The following is a 23,618-nucleotide window of genomic DNA, read 5'->3' on the forward strand; positions in this document are numbered from 1 at the left end:
CTTCTGTTTGTGTTGAGTGTTAAATATGAAAGGAAAGGAAACTTTGCACTCCACTGTAATTTGACTTGCCTGTGATGTCTTTCCCCTGTTCAGTTGCAGCTGGGTCGAAGAGGCTTTTGTCTGCTTTCTAATGTCATCTGAGACTATGCATGCATGAGACTATGATCACATGCATAGTGGACCGTAGGTTTCTTGCTGTCAATGCTGTTTTATCAGCTGATAAACAGGAGGAAGATTTTTCTTTTATTTGTACTTGGGCATAAAGATCACTGGGGTAGAATAGCGCTTCAGATAACCCTACAAGCGAATACTTCAACTATGCTGTGATCCTAGTTATTTAAATGCTAGGAGTACATCTACACACATTTGAGGATCCCTAAATCTTGTGTCTGAATTTGCATTTTGCCTTCCTGGAATTCGTCCCCATGTTGGTGAGCTAAAGGGAGGGAAATAGGGCCACTGAGAACTAGTTTTCTTTGAAGTGATATGGGATCTTTTATATCCACTTAAGCAAGCAGGCAAGGTCTTGTTTTAACATCCAAAAGATGGCACCACAATCCAAAGCAAGAGTGGAGTACAAAAATTGGGACAGTTAAAAGATTGTACAATGCTGAGGAAGATAAGCTGTAATAGTGTCATGTAATGCAACTTCCACTGTAGGACAGCATATTCTCTCACCCTGCATAAACAAGATATAAGACACCTGCTAATGTTGCATCTAATCTATGTTTTGTCTAAGTGGCTGGCTTTTGCTCTAAATGCAAAATAAAAAGCTAGCAACTTAATACCAGTTTCTCAAACCTAGAGCTTAAAACATTTCTCAAATTGCATAATTCCCTCATAGAAAAAACAAACAGATCCAAGGTAATTTAGGTGACTAACACAACCTCTTCTTGGAACATGCATCCTGCTTTAAATACAATGAGTTCAACAACTTGCACTGTAACAGAGACTGGAAAAAACATAGTGCTATGGGTTAGAGAAAGAGTGGAGTTTCTGATAGAGACAGGAGAATTTTTTAGATCAGTGTCTTCAGCCCAACATCCCAACATGCAAGGAAGCAGTATTGGATCTGATTCTGGAAAATGAAGTAAGGCAAGTGAAGTACATTACAATACAAGATCTAGCTAACAGTGACTGATATAATTTGGTTTGGAGTAATTATGGAAAGAGACCAGAAAACCAGGAAAAAAATTGGGGAAGAGCTAACTTCAAAGATTTAGCGGGTGAAAAAGGTGATTGCAGCGTAAAACTGGCATGCCATTGGAGGGCATTAAAGATAGCTCAGGTACAAATTAAGCATATTCTATTGGAGGGAAAAGGGAGAACATCCAAAGTAAATGCACCATGGATGACAAAGGAAGTAAATGTTAAAACCAAAAATGAGGCTTGACATGTCAAATTATAAAGCCAGAAAGATTATAGAAAATACAGGAGGGAACTGAAAAAATATGGAAGGCAAAGAAAGGTTACCAAAAAAGATGAGCAGGCAATGTTAAAAAATGTTAGCAGTTAGCCAAGGAAAACGTTGGGCCAATAAGGACCCAAATGGAAATCATGTAGGAGCAAAGGACAGGGATTAAATTAGTACTTTGAATCTATCTTCACAAAGGAAGCAGATATGTGAATGTACTATCCTCTTGTGATGCTAAAAAGCTTGTAGGGAATTCAGAGCTGGGCTAAGGCAGCTGAAAATGCAGGCATCAGTCGGTGGCGCAATTAAAATCGGGTATGTGATGTGCCAGAATTAGAGCAGTGCAGACATTTCAAAGGCTTGTAGGGCTGAAGGAGGCTATAGAGGGATTAGAAAACGAGAAATGTTAAAGTTAATGCACTGTTGCATCAGGACCCATTGCAGGTCACTGAGGTGATGGGTGGATGGAACTTGGTATGAATTAAGATACAGGCAGAATTTTATATAAGCATAAATTTAAGTTGGGTGGAAAATTGGCTGGCTGAAAGAGCATTGGAATAGTCAAGTCTAGAGTTAGCAAAGGCAATGGATGAGAACTTCAACAGATAAATTGAGACATGGCCAGAGTTAGGTGTTATGGAGATGGAAATAGCCTTGGTATGTGATGAAGTGGATGTGGTGAGGAGCTCATCTTGGTGACAAACACAACATCTGGATTACAGATGGTCTGGCTCAGCTTCGGACGAGGCAACTGAGTTTGTGATGGGTACCAAAGCCAATGGCTTCAGTCTTCCCAATTTTTAATTAGAAATTTTTGCTCATCCAATACTGGATTTGAACAAGCAGTGTGACACATTGGAGATAGTGGAGGGGTGAAGAGAAGAGATAAAGCCAAGCATTGCTGGCGTATATATGGAACCTGACATTTTGAGTTTTTGGATGATGTTGCAAGGTGGCAGTATGCAGATGAAAAATAAAAGACGGCCAAGGATAGATCCTTGGGAGACTCCAGGGCCTGAATTTCATGCTTGGCATATGCGTGAAGTGAGCAGGCCTGGAAGTGGATATAGAATCCGCTCCCGGGTGAGATTGTGTTCTCAACACGATTTCATACTGGGTGGCCAATTAAGGCCCACCCAGTGTGAATTGCGTCTTCCAGTGGCCTGACAGTGCAGGCGGGGGTGGGAACAAGTCAGGCACTGGGTCCAAAGGTATTCACCAGGATTTTGGTAACTTCAATTAAACTTCCAGTGGAAAAGCAGATAGGTCTGACAACATGGAAACGAATTTGGTGTTAATACTGCAGCTTTTCAGCTATGAACTGAAGTGTGGTCACTGCTGTAGTGTGGAGAATGTGCCAGTCAGCCAATTTGTGCACAGCAAGCTCCCATAGACAGCAATGTTGGATCTCTTGCATCCATCTGAGAGGGTAGATGTGGTTTCAGATTAACATCTCACCTGAACACAGGTACCACAGACAGTGCAGCACTCTCTCAGGACTGCAAGCCCACGTGCTTAACTCTCTGGAGGGGGACTTGAACCCATAACCTACTGAACTTCAGAGTGCTCCATCAAGGATGCATCTGGTCTACCTGCTATCACAGCAGCTCTGGACTGCCTGGCTGAGGTGCTACAGCTAGGGCTAGTGGCTGTGGTGAGAAGCAAAATGTGGGAGGGGGTGCTGCAAATGAACTGCGTTGTTCTCTTTTGTAGGGGAATCCTTTTTAAAAACGTGTTTTTAATTATGCAGTGATGTGGTCATATTCCACATATCTACTGCTGGGTCAGTTGGGTCACCTCCTCACTGCAGTATCTGTACGTTAGGTCATGATGAAGGCTTGGGTCATGGGGAGTCCCGATGTTCAGAGAGCTCCTACCCTCAAACTCAACACTCCGCGCCCCCCCCAGCAATATAATTACAGTGGCAGTATGCTAAACGGCCATGGATTTTCAAGGCCAATATCTTTTGTAAATGACAATGTTCCCCATTGTTTGTACAGACTGATCTATTTTGTTAGAACTTTGGCACAGATTTATAAGTAAACCAGCTTAGAAAGCTAGGGCAATCAAAAGGAAATCTGGCAAAACTCAAATATGACAGCAGCAAAATCACAAAAGGAAATGAAAATGCTTGTCCTCTGGGGACCTTTTATCCTGCTCTTGGATGTTAGTTTGATAAAAACGTGCTGCCCGTCTGCCCATGCAACAAGCGCGAAATCCTGCGGGCAACGTAAAATCTTGGTTAATAGGCTTTTCAATGGCCTTAATTGGCCCTTTAATTGTCGGTCGGCACGGCTCAGTCTCCTGCGCATGCCCGCCAGCCTCAATATTGTATGTGCGCGAAGACATCGGGACGTTATTCACGCAATTTTAAGTACTTTCGGGTCGGACGCATGCCCGACCTTGGAAGATAAAATTCAGGGCAAGAAGTAATGATGTTCATTGTTTGAAGTATAATCAATGCCACAAGATACCAACTAATCACACTGTTTAATGCAAATGTGTCATGCCTTTTAAAAACTACAAAGCCTCTGGTTTATATAACATACAGAAAAGTACTCCAGGAAGTTACCAGTATCATAATGTATGCAGACCCTTAACTGACCATTATTTTTCAACAGTTGAATGAATTCATCCATTGTTTTATCAGTTATACTCAACCTTGAATGGAATAATGTCAACTACATTATCCAAATGCTATTGATCGTTATAAATCGTGAAAAATCCTAAAAAATTAAGAAATCCAGGCATCTCATCCTGGTTCCTTATAACCTGTTTCCTGAAATATACTGGCTCTGATTGACCTCAGCCACACACAATTGTCTGGATTTCCAATGGGAAAGCAGTTAAAAATCACAACCCTCCTCTAGACCTCAGAATAATATTGTGCAATGGCACAGCAGATCATTATTTATATGTAAATATTTTGTTGCTTTGCTTTGTAAGGTGCAATCAAAATTGCTTGTTACACATCAGTACCACAGGAGCCCTGAGCTCACGTCACCTGTCCATCCTCTATAAAAACTGCCCATGGCGGAAGCGAGGTTCTGGGAATAAAATGGGGAAACAACTAGACATACACTCATAGGAAATATACAACTGTTACATGGCAGGGTGGGGGGGCGGGGGCGTACAAATAATTTAACAGTGACAAAAAAATTCTATATGCTTGAAATCTGAAATAACATCTGCACATAAACAAAAGAAAACAGATTCTGACCAAAAAGTCTGAATGTAAAATCTTGCATCAAACTGACTTGTGTAATTGTATTGGAGTGTTTTCCGTTTAAGTTTCATGATGGAAGTGACAGCTTCCTATAATCAAAACAGAAAATACATTTTTTGTTTACCACATCAATGTTCCCATCGAGATCTCTACACTGCTATGTTCAATCACCCAGTGTTTTCTGGTTAATATTCCCAAACAGGCTTGTCAACTAAACACTACCCCACAGAATTTGTTGAAAGCGCAAACTGGTAATAAAATGGTTATCAGTTCTATTAATAAGTATAACACACACGCACGCAAAAATGTGCAATATGGTGTATAGTGGATTTATATATCGAATCGGCTTAATTATATCAGATGTGTCAACAGCATGCCCAGGAAATGTGCTTTCTATTGAACAGCTTGCCTGTTTAACTATATTGGAGCACGAGTCTCCAATAGATGGCATACTCACTGGAAATGAAAGACAAGGGACTTTCCCTTCTGCGAAACCCATCTGAAACTCCCATTATCCAACCCATAAAGCCCCAAGCTGGCTGTTTTCTGTTTGTGTACTTTTGTTTCTTCAACTGTTGGCTTCAACTTTTTTTGAGTTTCCTAGGCCTGGATGATTGGAAAGATTAATCCCTTGTTGGTTGAGTTAGACAAATAAAAGGAGCAATATCTACCAATCATTCAGCTGTGGAAAATTAAAAATGCTGCAATCAATATCAGAAGAAATGCCTACTTCACAGGAGGTGAAGAATGCAGTGGTGGAGTTAGAAAATATCATGGAAGCTATGGTACTGAGTCAAGAGCAAAGTGGTGGAGATCACAGAGATGGTGATAATGATTGTGGCAGTCACAGCAATGAAAATCACAAAAAGCGAGCTAAGTCAGTGGGGTGGACCATGAAAACATACCAGTGTGGACAGACCAGGCAGTAGGGACTGTCAAGTGGTGGAGCATCTAGACAAGTAGTGGTGATGCTCTTTTATTTGGGATTAGACACCTACAACTTTTAAAATATAACCCAACAGTTAGCAAGAACTGAATGAGTATCAACTCTCAACTGATGTTGAAGTAAATCATCCTGACCAGGAAGATCCTAGGCTTGATAACCTGATTAGGGTTAATTGGCTAATGACCTCAACTGAGGCAGAATTTTGAGGTGCTAAGTCTAGCGTGGGATAAAACGAAAATCCCTATTTCTCACTTTCTACCCAATGTCTCCAATAGAAGTGTCTGGTTAGGTAGACTGCTGCCATTCACCATCCGAAATAAAAGCACACACAAAAAATACTTTAGCGAAAAGTAACATCACCTTAGTATCATTCACTGACTTGAAGGGAAACAGGATAAAAGGGAGATAGAAAAAAAGACTCGCTTTTATAAAGTATCTTTCCTGATCTCAGAAGGTCCTAAAGTGCTTTGTGAATGGAGTAGTTTGGAAGTGTAGTCACTACAATAATGTAGGACACGGCAAGCTCCCACAAACAGCAATGTGATCATGACAAATAGAACATTAAAAACATAAATAAGAGTAGTAAACCATACGGCACCTGGAGCCTGTTCCGCCATTCAATGTGATCATGGCTGATCTTCTGCCTCAAATCCATTTTTCCAATCACTCCCCATATCTGGATTCCCTGAGACCAAAAATCTGTCTCCAGCCTTAAATATATTCAATAATGGAGCATCCACAACCTTCTGGGGTAAAGAATCCCAAAGATTAGCTTTTAAGAACCTAAGAAATAGGAGCAGTAGGCTTACAACCCCTCAAGTCTACTCCGCCATTCAATAAGATCATGGCTGATCTGGTCTTGGCCTAAGCTTCACTTTCCTGCTTTTTTTCCTAAAACCCTGAAGGACTTTTCTTAAGTTCAAGAATCGGTCCACCTCAGCCTTGAGTATATTCAATGACTTGGCCTCCACAGCTCTCTGGGGTAGAGAATTCCAAAGATTCAACATCCTCCGAGAGAAATTCTTTCTAATCTCAGTCTCAAATGGGATACCCCTTGTTTTGAAACCATGCCCCTTTGTTCTAGATTCCCCCATGAGGGAAAACATCCTCTCAGCATCTAAACTACTTGGATTCAAGTAGTCAAGCTCCCTCAGAATCTTATATGTTTCAATAAGATCACCTCTCATTCTTCTAGACCCCAATGAGTATGGCCTCAATTTGCTCAACCTTTTCTCATAAGATGACCCCTTGATCTCACCAACACCTTGTATAGTTGCAGCAAGTCTTCCCTACTTTTATACTCTATGCCCTTTGTAATAAAGGCCAACATTCTACTTGCCTTCTTAATTACTAGCTGTACCTGCATACTGACTTTTTGTGCTCCATGTGCAAGAACATCGAGATCTCTCTTTTCTGCTGCGTTCTGTTATCTCTTTCCATTTAAATAGCACTTTTTTATTCTTCCTACCAAAATGGATAACTTCAAATTTGCCCACATTATACTCCATCTGCCAAATTTTTACTCACTTAACCTATCTATATCCCTTGACAGAGTCTTGGTATCTTCCTCACAACTTGCTTTCCCACCTATCTTTGCATCATCAGCAAATTTGCCTACATTACACTCTGTCCTTACATCAAAGACATTTATATAAATTATAGTTGAGGTCCCAGCACTGATTCCAGTGGCACGTCACTAGTTACAGTTTGTCAACCTGAAAATGACCTATATATCCTGAATCTCCATTTTCTGTTGGTTAGCCAATCCTTTATCAAGACTAATATATTACCTCAACACCATGGACTCTTGTACAGTAACCTTTTATGTGGTACCTTATCAAATACCTTTTGGACAAACAACCAGAAAGAATTTTAATGGCCATTTATAGGTGTAAAAACTGACCTGGCATTTTTAAATACTGTACACTTATTCATTTCATTTACCCATTGGCTAGGATTATAAAGTGCTCAATTACAATTTTTTGTAAAACAGATTTTACAATCTAATTACATAGTTGCAATTCTAATGCATTTCAAAAAATTTTTCTATTCTAAAATAGAAGTAAAAGCAATCTCTTTCTGATTTACAGATTTTTTTTTTCCAGTTTACCATCTTAATATGTAATTTTATTTAAGCTAAGAGAAGTGTCAATATTAACCGGCATTTTCTTCTGCAAATAAATAGTCATGCTACAAACAATAGTTAAAAAAGACATTAAAAACTTTTCATGCTGGTTAAGTGTTTTTTTTTAAATCCATTAAAAGAAAAGCAGCAACATTTATAACCACAAAATGAAAAACAAAATCTCTAGTGGTTTTAGTTTTTTTGTTTAACAGTAAGAAACAGGGAAAGATTGTGTGTGAATGATGCTGTTCTGTGCTACATGGTCAAATTGAACCAATTAGAACCGTTTACCAAAAAAAAAACTTTTCTAATGCTGTTCAATTCACATGAAAATTTTTCCTGTTCCATTAGAGTTTAGGAATCTTTTGTATGAGAAATTTTCTTCCACAGTAATGTCTTTAGGTTATTTAATATCAAGGAGTGCTCCATCTCCATTTGGCTTGCTACTCCTCGAAGAGCTATACAAGAGTAAAGCTGCTTTTCCAGTTCTTCTCTTACATCAGAAGGAGCACCATTTAAAAGGTAGTCTTTCAGCAATGTGCAGACTTTGGTCAGGTTTGGCTGATCCAATTCCATGGTGCACTGCTTTTTGCTTTGATGACATGTTGTCCTACAGTCTGTGCCATAGACACAATCCACATCAGTCTCACAATGACGGCCTCCAATTAGCTGTTTGAAACTAACTTCTGGTACAACTTTTCTCATATCTATCATTTTTAAATCATGTTTAGCATTGTAGCCAATGTTATTTGCACTCATGTCACACATAAGGAAGTTACCAAATGTTCCATGAAAGACATCCTCAACAAATTCTAAGAGTCCTATTGAGATCTTAGCTTTTCTGGGCCAGGAGGGAGTAAACCACTGATCCATACTACGTCTCAGACCAGAAGGAATGAAGAACTCCAAAACCCAAGGAATAGTGAGTCCATACAGGTAATTGTAATGGACTTTTTCTGTTACATAAAGATCTCCACAGAATCCAAGTAGTTTTGGTGTATGCTCCTTATCCTGCAGAATTACTGTAATCAGAAACTCATTAAGCTGCAGCAATGCCCATGTAGATTTTGCTTCTGCGAGGGAGACATGACCATCTTTATTCCCATCTGCTACGGTGACAACCAACTTGAGGAGCTTTTGAAGGTTTGTCTGATCACCAAGCTTTGCCTGAGGAAAAGACAATTATATAATCTGTTCTCAAGGTAAAATTTGTGCTAATTTTGAACATGTATACAAAGCTTACCTTTAAAAGATTGTAAACCATTTCTCGAAATTCCTCCAAGGAAGTCCCTTTTGTTGGTTTGTCAAATAACACCATTTCCTTCCTTGGCTCCAGGTTAGAATCCAAATCAAAGTGGAAAGGTTCTTCAAGTTTGCATTTTAAGACTACCTGTGATTCATCCCACACTCCCCTGTACACCTTGAAAGTAATAAAATGCCATTTATGAAATAGAAGGGAAGTAAAAGCTGTTCAAAGAATATTTCAAAATTAAAAAGTTTCTCAAATTTAATGAAGCTTTTTAAGAATGTTGGAAAAACATTTATAACTTATTTTTCATTCAAAATTATAGGTGGCTTAATTATTGAATATTTAAGCATTGAACTGATAAGAAAACATTGATTATATCATACAATTCTTGATTTCCTTTCTTTAAAAATTTTTCAAATAGCTTCAATGGAAATCATACATCACACGACTCAAGTTGGACATTATTAAAACTCCTTTCTCCTCCCAGGCAAAGGGGACATTGCAACTTGTTCTTGACCTCTGTTGCCAATCACTTAAAAATGTGCAGGAACATTGTAGAGGATAGACTTGATCAGATCATAACTTGTGAACTTCCTCAACATAGTCAGTATGACTATGTTGAACGACCATCATCTTGTCTTGAAATGTGCAATGTGTAAAGCAATTGTCACTGTTCGCCATATTTTTGATCTATTGAATTTTTATCATGGCATCAGATTAACATTCAGAATACATCTATTCCTCATTTAGCATTCCTAATGCGTTCCTAAAAAAAAATCGGTGTGCTAAACGAAAATCATTTCCCCATAAGGAACAAAACCTATTGGCTGCCATGAAGCTAACTGGCCCAAAAATACTTACTACTCCAACTAACTTACTACTCTTTCTACTTGCCTCTCGCCTTCTGCTTCCCACCTCCAGCTTGCCACCCTTCTCGTTCCTGCCCCTTCTCTACTTCCTTCCCCCCGACCTCCCTGCTCCATTCCGCTCGCCGCTACCCTCTCCCAACCTCCTCACCCTCCTGCTCGCCGCATTCTTCTCCTGATCCCCCCCATTCCCTGCCACTCGCCACTTCCTTGTCCTGACCACCTGACTCCCTCCCGTTCGCTGCTTCCTTGTCCTGACCTCCTCACTCTCTCCTGCTTACCACTTCCCTCTCCTGACCCCTTCACTGCCTCCCCTTCACCGCTACCCTCTCCTGATACCCTCACTCACTCCCGCTCTCCGCTTACTTCTCCGGATTCCCTCACTCCCGCTTGCCGCTTCCCTCTCCTGACCCCTTAGCAGGAAGCAACAAGTGGGTCGGGACAGGGAGGCCAAGAGGGGCAGGTGGAGAAGTGGCGAGTGGGGCAGTGGAGGAAACATGGGATTTGGGCAAGGGTATCAGCAAGCAGGAGAGTCCAAGGGAGCTTAGGAGAGGGTAGCAGTGAATGAAATGGTGGTGTGTTTAAATTAACAGACTGAGCTTGAACAATTATCATGTGGTTCTTGGTGCATGCACAGTAACTGCAGTAAAACGAAAATGGAAGCAGTGCTATTTGGTTTATTTTTTTACATTATTTACAAGCCATGCAAAAATGAAAACGTACTATTTGAATGTGCTTTAAATGGGGGATACCTGTACCAACAAAAGTTAACAAGTCATTGTACAAACTTTAGTCCTTGCCATATTTTTAACTTTCCTGAAAAAAAAATCAAATGATGGTTTCAAAAAAAAAAGAAAAACTGCCAAATCAACACGAAGCAAGAACACACTGGTGGACCATGAGAAAACAACAAAAGAGAAATGAGGGGACCTTATACGAACTTGGATATCATTTACTACATGTGCACGGACTCCGCAGGGAGGCAAGTGGGTTTAAAAAGCAAAAGTCTATAATCAAATGTCATTAAACAAATCAAAACTGTGAGGCTGCAAAACAGGGTGGGCATGAAGTACTGAATCAATGAAAAGAAAAAAATCCCCAACAGCAGACATGAAAGGAATAGACAGAAAACAGGAGCTCTGAATTAGAAACAAAAAAATGTCACAGGTTGATCAATATTTTTAACGTGGAGAGATATGGAAAGAGATTGCGTTGGTCACAGGTTTACACTTGTGAAGTACCCAATCTCAACCATTTACTCATGCAGGAATGAATATACATGTCTGACAGATTTTCAGTCCATTCTCTTGGAGAAGAAAGTAGTGGAAAGCCACGAAAGAGAACAAGTGTTTTAAAAACACTGCTTTCTGAAAAATCCCTTTCCTCTACGTAGCTCTGATTCTTGATTCTCTTCAATCTGCAAACTTTTGCAGAGCTTCAATCTCTCAACATCCAACTCACACCTCTGTTCAGACAGAGGAATTGAGCCAGAAGGCCACCAGATGGTGCTGTGGCACACTTCCAACCCTGATATCTTAGTACAAGAAGTCCCTGTTTAACGTTGCCTCATTTAATTTTTTTTCTTCAACATTGGCAAATTAACGGGGCCTGTAATTTGGTTTAGCGTCACGAGATTCATTTTAATGTGATTTCCTGCTGCTCTGATGTAGAGGCGCGTGACCCTATCGATGCCATTTTGGACCTGCCTCTCACTGACCCAGATCTCCAGCCTGCAGCCTCTTGCCTGCTTGGCTTGCCTTCTCACTGCTTCTCTCGCCTGAATCTGTGCTCCTGTTCAAGATTGAGATCCAATTTGAAGCCAGAGCTCCAGGGTTGTGAAAGTCCAGGTCAAGATGTTGCAGAGGCGCCCATAATCATCCATGTATATTTTTTAAAAATGACTGTGGAAGCTGCTCCTCCTGCCTTGTCGCCTCTGTCCAAAGCGCTTGCTCATAGCGAGGGTTCAGGAAAGGGAAGCAGTGAGCCAGAGCATTTAAAAAAAACATTGATTATGACAACCCCAGCTTAGCACTTCTGCACCATCGGAACCCAGACTTTCACAAACCCAGAGCTCCAGCTTTGGATTGGATCCGGATCTTGAACAGGAATGCAGGTTCAGGAGAGGGAAACAGTGAGAGGGTGGTTCGGGGAGCGGGAGAGGCCGAAGTGACCAGGAGGGTCAGGGAGTGGGAGGTTCGGGAAGCAGGATCGGTTGCAAGCAGGAAGCACTTTAAGTGCAAAGTTACGTTTTTCTTTTATACCTTTAAATGTATATTAATATAAAAGTTGTTTTATTTACAAATATAAGAATTTAATAAATGTAAAGTATTTCAACTTACAGGGTATAGTTTTTCAATGTATATTTCCTGATGAGGAATATCCTACAGAACCTAACTACAGCTTTTGCATTGGTTTTAATCGGAAAGTGTGATTTACTTAAAGACGTTTCACTTAGAGTCGTGATTTTCAGGAATGCAACTACAACTTAAAGTGAGGACTTACTGTATGGTCTGACAAGGCAGCAGCTGTGTTGTGTGGCGAAGTAGTTTTGCCAACACAGACACAATCTTCAACCAACTGCCCTTTGGTTATCAGGGTGATAGAAGAGCAAAGTGTGGATTATAATGGTAGGTAAAGATTACGTTTCTAGATAATAATTATTCAAAGATCTGATCTTCTTGAATAACTTGTAAGTCCCAAATAGTATGAGTAGAAAGGGAAAACAATATTGACAATTGGTTTAAGTTTGTAAACAAACACAGGAATTAAAAAGGACAGTTTTAATGGCAGATTAACAAGGTGTAAATATTTCATTTTGATTACATCCAAATTCCATATCTTAGAGTTGTCAAGTTGGTGTTTGTGCAATACTGTACAGGTAATCATTAGCAGTTGAAAATTCAAGTTCAATAGGTGCAATCATGCATGACCATGATAGTTGAAAAGTTATAGCAAAAGCACTGGATTTTTAAAATTTAATTTTGTTGTGTATGTAAACTGTTGCCAGAAATGTATATATCAGTAAAGAAAAAGACAGACCAGAAAGTATAAAAACAACTTCATGCAGGACAATTCTTCACAACCATAGTGAAACAGAAACCACCACCCTCCACAAAACACGATAATTAGCAATGCAGCTTGTTAGTATCTAACAGGCTCTGTTGATGGATGTTAAATACTAGTAGTTTAAGGTAATGATGTGAACAGGTGTTGGGTATGGATTAATTATACTCAGATCTGTATATCACAGAATTGTTACAGTGCAAAAGTAGGCCATTCGGCCCATCATGTCTGCACCAGCTCTCCAAATGAGCACTATGATTTAGTGTCATTCTCCTGCCTTTTCCCCGTAACCCTGCACATTGTTTCTACTTAAATTATCAAATAATGCCCTCGTGAATGCCTCGATCAAACCTGCCTCCACCACACTTCCAGGCAGTGCATTCCAGACTTGAACCATTCACTGTGAGATTTTCTCACATCACATTTGCTTCTTTTGCAAATCATTTTAAATCTGTGCCCTCTTGTTCTCGATTCTTTTATGGGCAGGAACAGTTTTTGTCTTATCTACTCTATCCAGCCCCTCATGATTTTGAACCAAATCTACCAAATCTCTTCTTTGCCTTCTCCTCTCCAAGGAGAACAGTCCCAACCTCTCCAATTTATCTTCATGTCTCAAGTTTCTCATCCCTGGAACCATTCTTGTAAACCTCTTCTCAACTCTCTCCAATCCATTCACATCCTTCCTATAGTGTGGCGCCCAGAACTGTACACAATACTCCAGCTGAGATTAGTTTATCATAATCTCCTTGCTCTTGTACTCTATGCCCTTATTAATAAAGCTGAGCATACTATATGTTTTATTAACTGCTCTCTCCACCTGTCCTGCCACCTTCAATGATCTATGCGCATATACACCCAGGTCCCTCTGCTCCTGCACACCCTGAAGAATTGTACCCCTTACTTTATATTGCCTCTCCTTGTTCTTCCTACCAAAATGCATCACCTCACACTTCTCCGCGTTGAACTTAATCTGCCACCTATCTGCCCACTCCACCAACTTTTCTATGTCCTTTTGAAGTTCTATACTGTCCTCCTCTCAGTTTACAATGCTTCCAAGGTTCATATTATCCGCAAACTTTGAAATTGTCCCCTGTACACCAAAATCAAGATCATTAATATATATCACCTGATCGAGGTGTACAAGATTATGAGGGGCATGGACAGGGTGGATAGGGAGCAGCTGTTCCCCTTAGTTGAAGGGTCAGTCACAAGGGGGCATAAGTTCAAGGTGAGGGGCAGGAGGTTTAGGGGGATGTGAGGAAAAACTTTTTTACCCAGAGGGTGGTAACGGTCTGGAATGCACTGCCTGGGAGGGTGGTGGAGGCGGGTTGCCTCACATCTTTTAAAAAGTACCTGGATGAGCACTTGGCACGTCATAACATTCAAGGCTATGGGCCAAGTGCTGGTCAATGGGATTAGATAGGTAGGTCAGGTGTTTCTCACGTGTCGGTGCAGACTCGATGGGCCGAAGGGCCTCTTCTGCACTGTGATTCTGTGATCAGGAAAAGCAAGGATCCCAATACCGACCCCTGGGGAACTCCACTACAAACTTTCCTCCAGCCTGAAAAATATCCATTGACCATTATCCTCTGTTTCCTATTGCTCAGCTAATTTTGTATCCATGTTGCTACTGTCCCTTTTATTCCATGAGCTATAACTCTTCTCACAAGTCTGTTGTGTAGCACTGTATCGAATGCCTTTTGAAAGTCCATGTACACCGTATCAATAGCATTACCCTCATCTACCCTCTCCGTTACCTCTTCAAAAAACTCCATCAAGTTAGTTAAACATAATTTCCCCTTCAGAAATCCATGCTGGCTCTTCCTAATCAACCCACTTTTTTCTATTTAACTACTAGTTCTATCCTGAATAATTGTCTCTGGAAGCTTCCCCGCCACTGAAGTTAAGCAGACTGGTCTGTAATGGCTGGGCTTATGCTTGCAACCTTCTTTGAACAAGGGCATAATGTTTGCAATTCTCCAGTCCTTTGGCACCTCCCCTGAGTCTAGGGAAGACTGAAAGATTATGGCCAGTGCCCCTGCAATTTCCACTCTTACTTCCTTCAAAATCCTTGGATGTATCTCATCCAGCCCCGGTGCCTTGTCAACTTTAAGTACCAACAGTTCAATTTTTAACCCTTCGCATGACAGAGTTCCCTCCTTTGTCACCGTGACCTCAGTAGCATCTGCTTTCTTGGTAAAGACAGATGCAAAGTATTTATTTTACATCATATCCATGCCCCTTGCCTCCATGTGTAAATCCTCTTTCTGGTCCCTAATCGGCCCTACTCCTCCTTTTACCGTCCTCTTACTACTTGTGTGCTGATAGAAGACTTTAGGATTCCCCTTTATGCTGGCTGCTAGTCTTTTCTCATAATCCCTCTTTGCTTCTCTTATTTGCTTTTTTACCTCCCCTCTGAACCTTCTGTATTCAGCTTGGTTCTCAATTGTGTTTTCTATCTGACACCTGTCATAAGCACACTTTTTCTTCTTTATCTTACTTTCTATCTCCATTTTCATCCAGGGAACTCTGGATTTGTTTGCCCTACCTTTCCCTTTTGAGGGAATATACTTCGACTGTGCCCGAACCATTTCTTCTTTGGAGGTAGCCTATTGTACAGCTACAGTTTTTCTTGCCAACCTCTGATTCCAGTCTATCCTGCCCAGCTCCGTTCCTGTCCCATTGAAGTGGGCTTTCCCCCAGTTAATTATTCTTACTCTGGATTGCACATTGTCCTTTTCTACCGTCATCCTAAACCTTATGACACAATGATCACTGTCTCCTAAATGTCCCCCACTGACACTCGATCTACTTGGCCCACCTAATTTCTGAGAATCAGGTCCAACAGTGCTTCTTTTCTTGTTGGACTGGACCCATATATAAAGAAAAGTCAGCCAGCACTGGGGGGAGATTGTGTAGAGTGGAGAAGTAAGCACTGCAATAAACAGACTCCACCAAAAGTATTCTAGATGACAAGTATCAGTGTTGTCTTCACATGCAGGCTTGGAAGTTTGTCTAACACAGCTCACTTGCATGATCTTACTGCTCCAAACATATTATTTTCAATATATTACTTTAAAACATTAGAACATTAAAAAAATTAGCACACAGTGTAGACTTTAATGATTTAGAAGACAAAATCCAAGCAATGTTCTTACCTGATTATTAGGTTTATTAGAGAGGCACTTGCCAAAATAGAGTGTATCCTTATCACACAAGCTGCCACATGCTGATCCATCAATAATTCCCTTCTTGTATTTATCACACTAGAAGAGAAATAGCAGAAGAATGTAAAGGTCCTTTCAGAAACATTATTGCACAAAGGACATTATGAACTTTAAGCATCTTCAAATGATCTAAACTTTCATGCAATTAATTCTGGACCCTGGGTTTGATAAACAAGCAAATCTGTACTTGCTTTAAAAAAACATTCATGCGACGTAGGAGCTGCTGGCAAGATCAGGATTAATTGCCTATCCCTAATTGAGAAAGTGGTGGTGAACAGTCTTCTTGAACCACTGCTGTCCTGCGGCAAAGATACTCCCACAATAACTTTTTGTAGCAGTTTAGTACAACTGTTTGGCTTGCTAGGCTATTTCAGAAGCAGTTAGGAATCAAACACATTGCTCTGGATCCAAAGTCATATAAACAGGCCAGGCTGGGTAAGGATAGCAGATTTCTTTCCCTAAAAAGGATCAGATAGGTTTTTACAATAGACCAGGAAAATGTCATTCTCCCCAGCAAACCCATTCTGTGTATAATTCTTAACACGCCCCTCTCACCATGCTTTTAACCCCACTTTAGGGAAAATTATGTTCTTTCCACTATCTCCCATGAATCAAACAGTACCACTGCTGTCTCTTTAACCCTCATCTTCTGCCATAACAAATATTAAATCCATCTCCTTTTAAAGTTGCAACTACCCCCGAATTTACATTTTATTTGGTCATTTCTTCCACATATAGTAACAACACTTCAAAAAGTACTCAATACAATTCTCACTACATAAATGCAAGTTATTTTCTTATTCACCCATGGATTCCCCCAAGCCTTCGACACACTTCATTGTTCTCTTACTGGCATATTGTACCCTTTCCATGTGCTGTTTAAATATTTCCCACTTCTGCTCTATGATTAGTGTTCTATATACTATATAATGCTTCTTTTCTACTCAAACAATTCCACTGCTTACATTGTTCAGGTGTTCTATAGCTGTTACTAATTAATGATTTGTAACCCTTATTGTTACTCAGTTTTGTTCATATTGGTTCAACCTCATCTCCTACTGCTACATCAATCCTTTCCAAATTCATAAAGTCAATATGGGCTCAATGGTCTACTCTTGCATCTATTTCTTACAATGGCACCAAAGAAGGAAATTTGGCCCATCGAGTTAATGCTGGCTCTTTGTAGAGGAATCCAGTCAGACTTATACTCCTGTTCTATCCATGTATCTCTGCAAGTTTATTTCCCTCAAGTACCTATCCAATTTCCTTTTGAAGTTTCTATTTTCATCACTCTCATCAGCAGCAAGTTCCAGGTCATTACCACTTGGTGTGTAAAAAAGTTCTTCCTCACACCCCCCTTGCATCTCCTGCCCAAAATCTTAAATCTGTGTCCCTGAGTGCTTGTACAATCAGCTGATGGGAACAGCTTTTCTTCATCCATCTTGTCCAAACCTGTCAAAATCACCTTGTACACCTCTATAAAATCTCCCCTCAAACTCTGTTGCTCTAAGTAGAACAAATTCAGCTTCTCCAACCTAACCTTGTAGCTAAAATTCCTCATGCCTGGATGCATTCTGGTAAATCTCCACCACATCCTCTCAAGAACCTTTACATCCTGTGTGATGACCAGAACTGGATGCAATACACTAGTTGTGACCTAACCACAGAGCTTTTGAAGGTTTAGCTTTTGTACTCAATACTTCTCTTTATGAAATCAAAGATCCCACATATTTTGCTAATTATGCTATTAATATGTCCTGCTATTAATATGTCCTGCCACCTTCAAAGATCTATGCACATGAAACCTCAGGTCACTCTTCAGAACTATGCCATTAAGTCCATATTGCTTCTCCCTATCTCTTCTGCAAAATGCATCACTTCACACTTCTCTGTACTAAATTTAATCTGCCACTTGTTTGCCCATTCTGCTAGCTAGCTTATGTCCTGTTGCAGTCTAGTTATATCACCTTGCTGTTTGCCATTCCTCCAAGTTTGGTATCATCGACAAATTTTTAAATTTTACTCCATATTTCAATATCCAAGTCATTTAAAAAGCAGTGCAACTAGCACTGAACCTTGGGCAACACTACTGTCTACCATCTTCCAGTCTGAAAAACAACCATATACCATGATTTACTGCTTTTTGTCCTTAAAATTTTTTCATCCAAACTGACAGAGCTGCCTATTCCATGAGCCACAATTTTGTTAACCAGCCTTTTATGTGGTCCTTTATCAAAGGCTTTCTTAAAATCCATACATACAACATCCATTGCATTTCCTTCATCAATCTTCCCTGTTCCTTCATCAAAACAATTCAATTAGGTTAGTCAAGCATCACCTGCAAGTGCCTGTTGATTTTTTTCCCAATTATTGTTTCTAAAGTCTTACACACTACTGATGTTAAACTGACTGACCTGTAATTACTAGGGGAATAATTTTATCCTTGACATGCGGTCGTGTGCCTGACATGCCCATAAGCGAAATAAAGTACGTTGACGTCAGACGAGTGTCCCGACGTCAACGCGCATTCGCGATATTTCACTAGGTCGGTATGCAATGAAAATGGAGGCGTGCCCATTAGTTAAGTGGCCAGTTAAGGCCCTTGAGAGACCAACTGTCTCAGAGTTTATGTAGCCCGTGCGATTTTCAGGCCATTGCATGGGCAAAATGGGCAGGTGGGCAGGCCACAATTTGCAAAACCTCATCCATGGGCAGGATAAGAGGGGTCAGTGGGCTTGACAAGGTGAGTAGTTTTGGATATCATTTGCTGCTGCTTGCTTCTGTGAACAGAACAGCTTCATTTTACTTCAGCGCTGCATTCAGAGCATTTAGAGGCTTCAGTTCAGGACTCAGCGTTGTCTTCCAGGCCCCTGGAGGATTCACACCGTGTGGGGCCTTCCAGGTATAGGACAGCCTTCCCTTACCCTGGTAATGCGGATTGCGGTCTCTGCTGGAGGAAGAAGGGGGAGGAGGCCAGGTGTCCCTATTCAGCTTCCAGGGGAGCAACCTGTGGAAGGAGAGGCGCAGGCACAAGGGGCGCAGGGCCAATATTATGACAGGACCAGTATTATGACACAGCTGTTGGTAAAGCTGAGTTATTTAAACTGATATAGTCCACTTGGTGTGACAAAAGCTGTTATCTCCGACAATGGTGCCTGCCAATATCCTTTTAGCAAGTTAATCTTTTTGATTAATTTTGATTGGATTGAGAAAGTGGGACAATTTTTCAACTGTGGTATGGGATATGAATCCACTTTTGTCACCGCATTCACCTTTCAATAGTCCACACACAGTCTGTGTGTTGCATCCAGTTTTGGTACCAGTACAATGGACGAACTTCAACTGCTGCAACTAGACTCAATGATGTCATTTTGAAGCATAAAATCAATTTCTTTTTGTACTTGTGATAACTTTGCCGGATTTAACAAGGATGTTGCCTTATTGAAGCTGAAATTTGTACTGAGACATCATGTAAAGCTAAATGTGTCTTTCCAAACTTATTTCCACATATAGGTTTGTGTGACTGCAATAGCCTTTCCAAATCATTTTGACACTTGCTTGGAAGGTAACTCAATATTTCGTTTGAATTTTCAAGCACCCCCTCATTATCCAATTTGATTAGAGGAAAATCAATTCCAGAATCCTGTACTTCTACCTCTTTCTCATCATCCCCCATCACTAATACCTCTTTTTGTTCCTCTTCCCTGTCAAAGTACTTTTTAAGCATATTTACATGACACACCCTTTATTTCTTTCTTCTATCTGGAGTATTTATTAAATAATTTACTTCACTCAATTTCTTTTCAATCCTGTAAGGCCCACTAAATCTTGCATTTATTGAATCACCAAGTACTGGTAACAAAACTAGTACTTTCTCTCCAGAAACAAAAAATGCGAGTTTTTGCTTTCTTATCTGCTTTCACTTTCATCACTTGCTCTGATACCTTTAAGTGTTCCCTAGCCAACTCACATGCTCTGTTCAATCTTTCCCTGAAATTTAATACGTAATCAGAAGAATAGTTTCTGAATTTTGACCCACCAATTTCTCATGAATAAATTTCAGTGGTCCCCTTACCTCAAGACCATAAACTAGTTCAAAAGGGTTAAAACCAGTTGATGCATTAGGAGCGTCTCTAATAGCAAATAACAAAAATGGAATTTCTGTATCCCAATCCTGTGCATTATCCTGACAGTATGCTCTCATCATAGTTTTTAAAGTTTGATGCCATCTTTCCAAAGCTCCTTGTGACTCCGGATGATAAGTTGTTGACTTAAGCTATTTTATCCCCAAACTGTTCATTACTTCCTTAAACAGCTGCGACATGAAATTTAACGCCTGATCTGAATGTATTTCTTTAGGTAAACCATATCTTTAAAAAATTTAATTAACTCTCCCACAATCTTCTTAGTTGTAATATTTCTTAAAGGTATCGCTTCAGGAAACCTGGTAGACACATCCATTATTGTCAATAAATACTGAGTTCCACTTTTAGTGTTAGGGAGGGGTCCTACACAATCAATCATGACCCTGGTAAAAGGTTCTTCAAATGCTGGTATCAGGATTAAAGGCGCCGGCTTAATCACTGCTTGTGGTTTTCCTGTTATTTGATATGTATAACAGGTTCTACAGAATTTGACTAAATCCCTATGCAATCCTGGCCAAAAAAAAAACCTCTGTATCTTTTCCTGTGTTTTCCTAATTCCTAAATGTTCCCCATTGGAATTTCATGAGCAATCCTCAGAAACTCATTTCTATACCCTAATGGGATAACAGTCTGACGCACCTCCCTCCAGCTTTCATTTGCTGAGACATAATCCGACCGCCACTTTCTCATTAAAATATCTCCTCGAAGATAATAACATACTGGAATACATTTTACTTCTGTTTCTGAATAAGCTTTCTGATATAACTGTTTTAATTGCAAATCATTTTTCTGTAACTCCACGAACCTCTTTCAGTTAAACATGTCAGCTGAATGTTCCTGTATTCTGTCCTCCTGAACATTGTTATCGAACACAGTGCCAGCTAATTGGATTTCGACACCTTCTTCTTGCCTTTGAACTGCTTGCCTGTCTCGTTTTTCTAGTTCTTCCCTATGAGCCTTTGATCTCATTACAACACAATCAAGAAACAAACCAGGATGTTCCTTCTGTAACACCTCTGTTGAAAACACTTCTACAGGCTGCTCAACTACCATAAGCATCACCCACATTTCTGATCCAGCTGTATCATTACCCAGAATAAATTGAACCCCTGCAATGGGCAATTTTTCCACCACTCCAACTATAACTTCATCTGTCTTCCATTTGTTCTTTAACTTTACCTTCCACAACAGAACAGATTTAGCATCTCCATGAACCCCACTTATTATTACCTGTTCCTGTAACACTCCCTTTGAACAACAAATCTCACTATTCCACAACATTAAGGATTGACTAGCCCCTGTATCTCTTAAAATTTTAAGATCGTTACCTACTTCACCCTGTACACATAGAAAGACTTTCCCTTCACATACAAAGTCTTTAAACATTTCTGCAACCTGCTCCTCAGAATTCTCTTGAGTAAACACATTCCCTCTTCTTCACCTATCACTGATTCTCCCTGTTTACCTGTACCACAAACCACTGGTTTCTCCTGTGCCTGAACCTCAGAACCAATAGTACTTTTACTTCCAGAGCTTTTCTGTACCCCAACAATTCCAAGATTTTTCCTGCAATCTCCAACACTAACTTTGTGTGCCCTACTTTATTACAATGAAAACATCTCAATTTTTGAATGTCACTTCTATCTTCAGCACCTTCCTTTTTATTATGAGAAAAACACTTCCTGGGAACTTTCAGCTACTCCTTCTCTTCCCTGACTACCTACCTTCCATTCACCTTCCCACTTTTTATCCTTTTCCAATTTGAAAGGGTGACGGAAAAAAGGTTTAGCTCTATGAACTAACTCATAATCATCAGCTATCTCTGCTGCTTGTCTTACAGAATCAACCTTCTGTTCCTCCACATGAGTTATCACTACTGAAGGGATTGACTCTTTAAATTCTTCCAAAAGAATTACTTCCCTAAGGGCTGCATAGGTTGTTTCTATTTTTAACACCCGTATCCACCGGTCAAAATTACTTTGTTTTACTCTTTCAAACTTAGTATAAGTTTGCCCAGGCTGTTTTCTCATATTCCTAAATTTCTGCCTGTATACTTCAGGAACCAACTCATAGGCACTCAAAATAGCCTTTTTCACCACATCATAATTCACCGACATTTCTTCTGATAGTGAAGCATATACCTCATACGCCCTACCTAACAACTTAAGACTGTAATAATAACATCCAGTTTTCCTGACTATTTCATCTGTTTAGCTAGCTTCTCAAATGAAATAAAGAATGCTTCAATATCTTTTTCCTCAAACTTTGGAAGAGCTTGAACAAATTTAAACATCTTCCCAATGGGTTCTACTCTGGAGATTAGTCCTTCCTCATCCACTCTTGTCTCTTTTTTAACTGCCAACATTTTCAGTTGGAATTCCTTCTCTCTCTTTTTCTCTTTCCTCTTTCTCTATCTTCACAATTTCTAATTCCCTTTTAAAAGCCATTTCTCTGTCCTTTGCTTCTGATTCAAGTTTTATCAGTTCCTTTGCTTGTTCAAATTAAGCGTCTTCATTTGTAACTGAAGTCTCATTACCTCCCGTGTGACTCACTAGTGTCAGGTTTCACTTCCAACTGTAGAAGCTGTGCTATACTTTTAATTATATCAGAATTCCTAGCACCCTCAGGTAACCCCAATTTTAACTTATCTGCAAACTCTGTTAACTTACTCTTGGTTATTCTTTCCAACCCAATCAGAATTATCTCTTCTACTCCCAGACACATCTTAGCAATTTCCAAAGCCATCTTGCATTCTCACCACTTCTAAAATACCTCACCAATTCCTCAATTCAAGTGCTTCTCGTACTTGTAACCTTAAGATTCACCAATTCCAAACCAATCAAGAAATTAGAAACATTTTTATCCCGCTAGAGCCCCCAATTGTTATGACACAGCTGTTGGTAAAGCTGAGTTATTTAAAATCCCAGAGGGAAACTTTAAACAACTGTCATAATCTATATTTTTAAGTGGTATGTTTGAGATGCAGCTCTAAATTCAGGAATCAGACCACCAGTTCTTGAGAGGTTTTATATCAAACTACATGAGACACTTATTAATTTACACAAGTTAAATATATACACATGGCTACAAATTATTACTATCATAACTTCTAACAAGTTCCCAAACTAACCTCCATTAAGTCAACAACAACCCATAGACTTTAAGCAGACAACAGGCAAAGCACTTTCACCTTATGAATTCAAAATGAGGTTCCTTTCACTTTGATTCCTTTTCAGACACAGTTGTGGGCCTACATGCTTTGATGTTACATTCCTCTGCTCTGCACACACAAAACTACTGTTTGTTATACCCAGCACATCTCATTGAATGTAAATTCTCATTGTATCACCAGCCCCT

General features: G+C 39.9%; 1 protein-coding gene across 1 annotated transcript in view; it reads right to left on the minus strand.

The window, feature by feature from the left end:
* Positions 1-7,444: 7,444 nt before the first annotated feature.
* LOC144692220 (divergent protein kinase domain 1A-like) overlaps positions 7,445-23,618 on the minus strand; it is a 60,737-nt gene continuing 44,563 nt past the window's right edge. Inside the window, exons 3-5 of the mRNA XM_078560797.1 lie at positions 16,048-16,155; positions 8,955-9,131; positions 7,445-8,878 (exon numbers count right to left, since the gene is read on the minus strand). Of these exons, the coding sequence (XP_078416923.1) occupies positions 8,066-8,878; positions 8,955-9,131; positions 16,048-16,155 (1,098 nt within the window). The 3' untranslated portion in view covers positions 7,445-8,065. The remainder of the gene's footprint in view (positions 8,879-8,954; positions 9,132-16,047; positions 16,156-23,618) is intronic.

This window comes from Cetorhinus maximus, chromosome 17, assembly GCF_964194155.1.
Source record: "Cetorhinus maximus chromosome 17, sCetMax3.hap1.1, whole genome shotgun sequence".
In the NCBI taxonomy this organism is placed as follows: domain Eukaryota; kingdom Metazoa; phylum Chordata; class Chondrichthyes; order Lamniformes; family Cetorhinidae; genus Cetorhinus; species Cetorhinus maximus.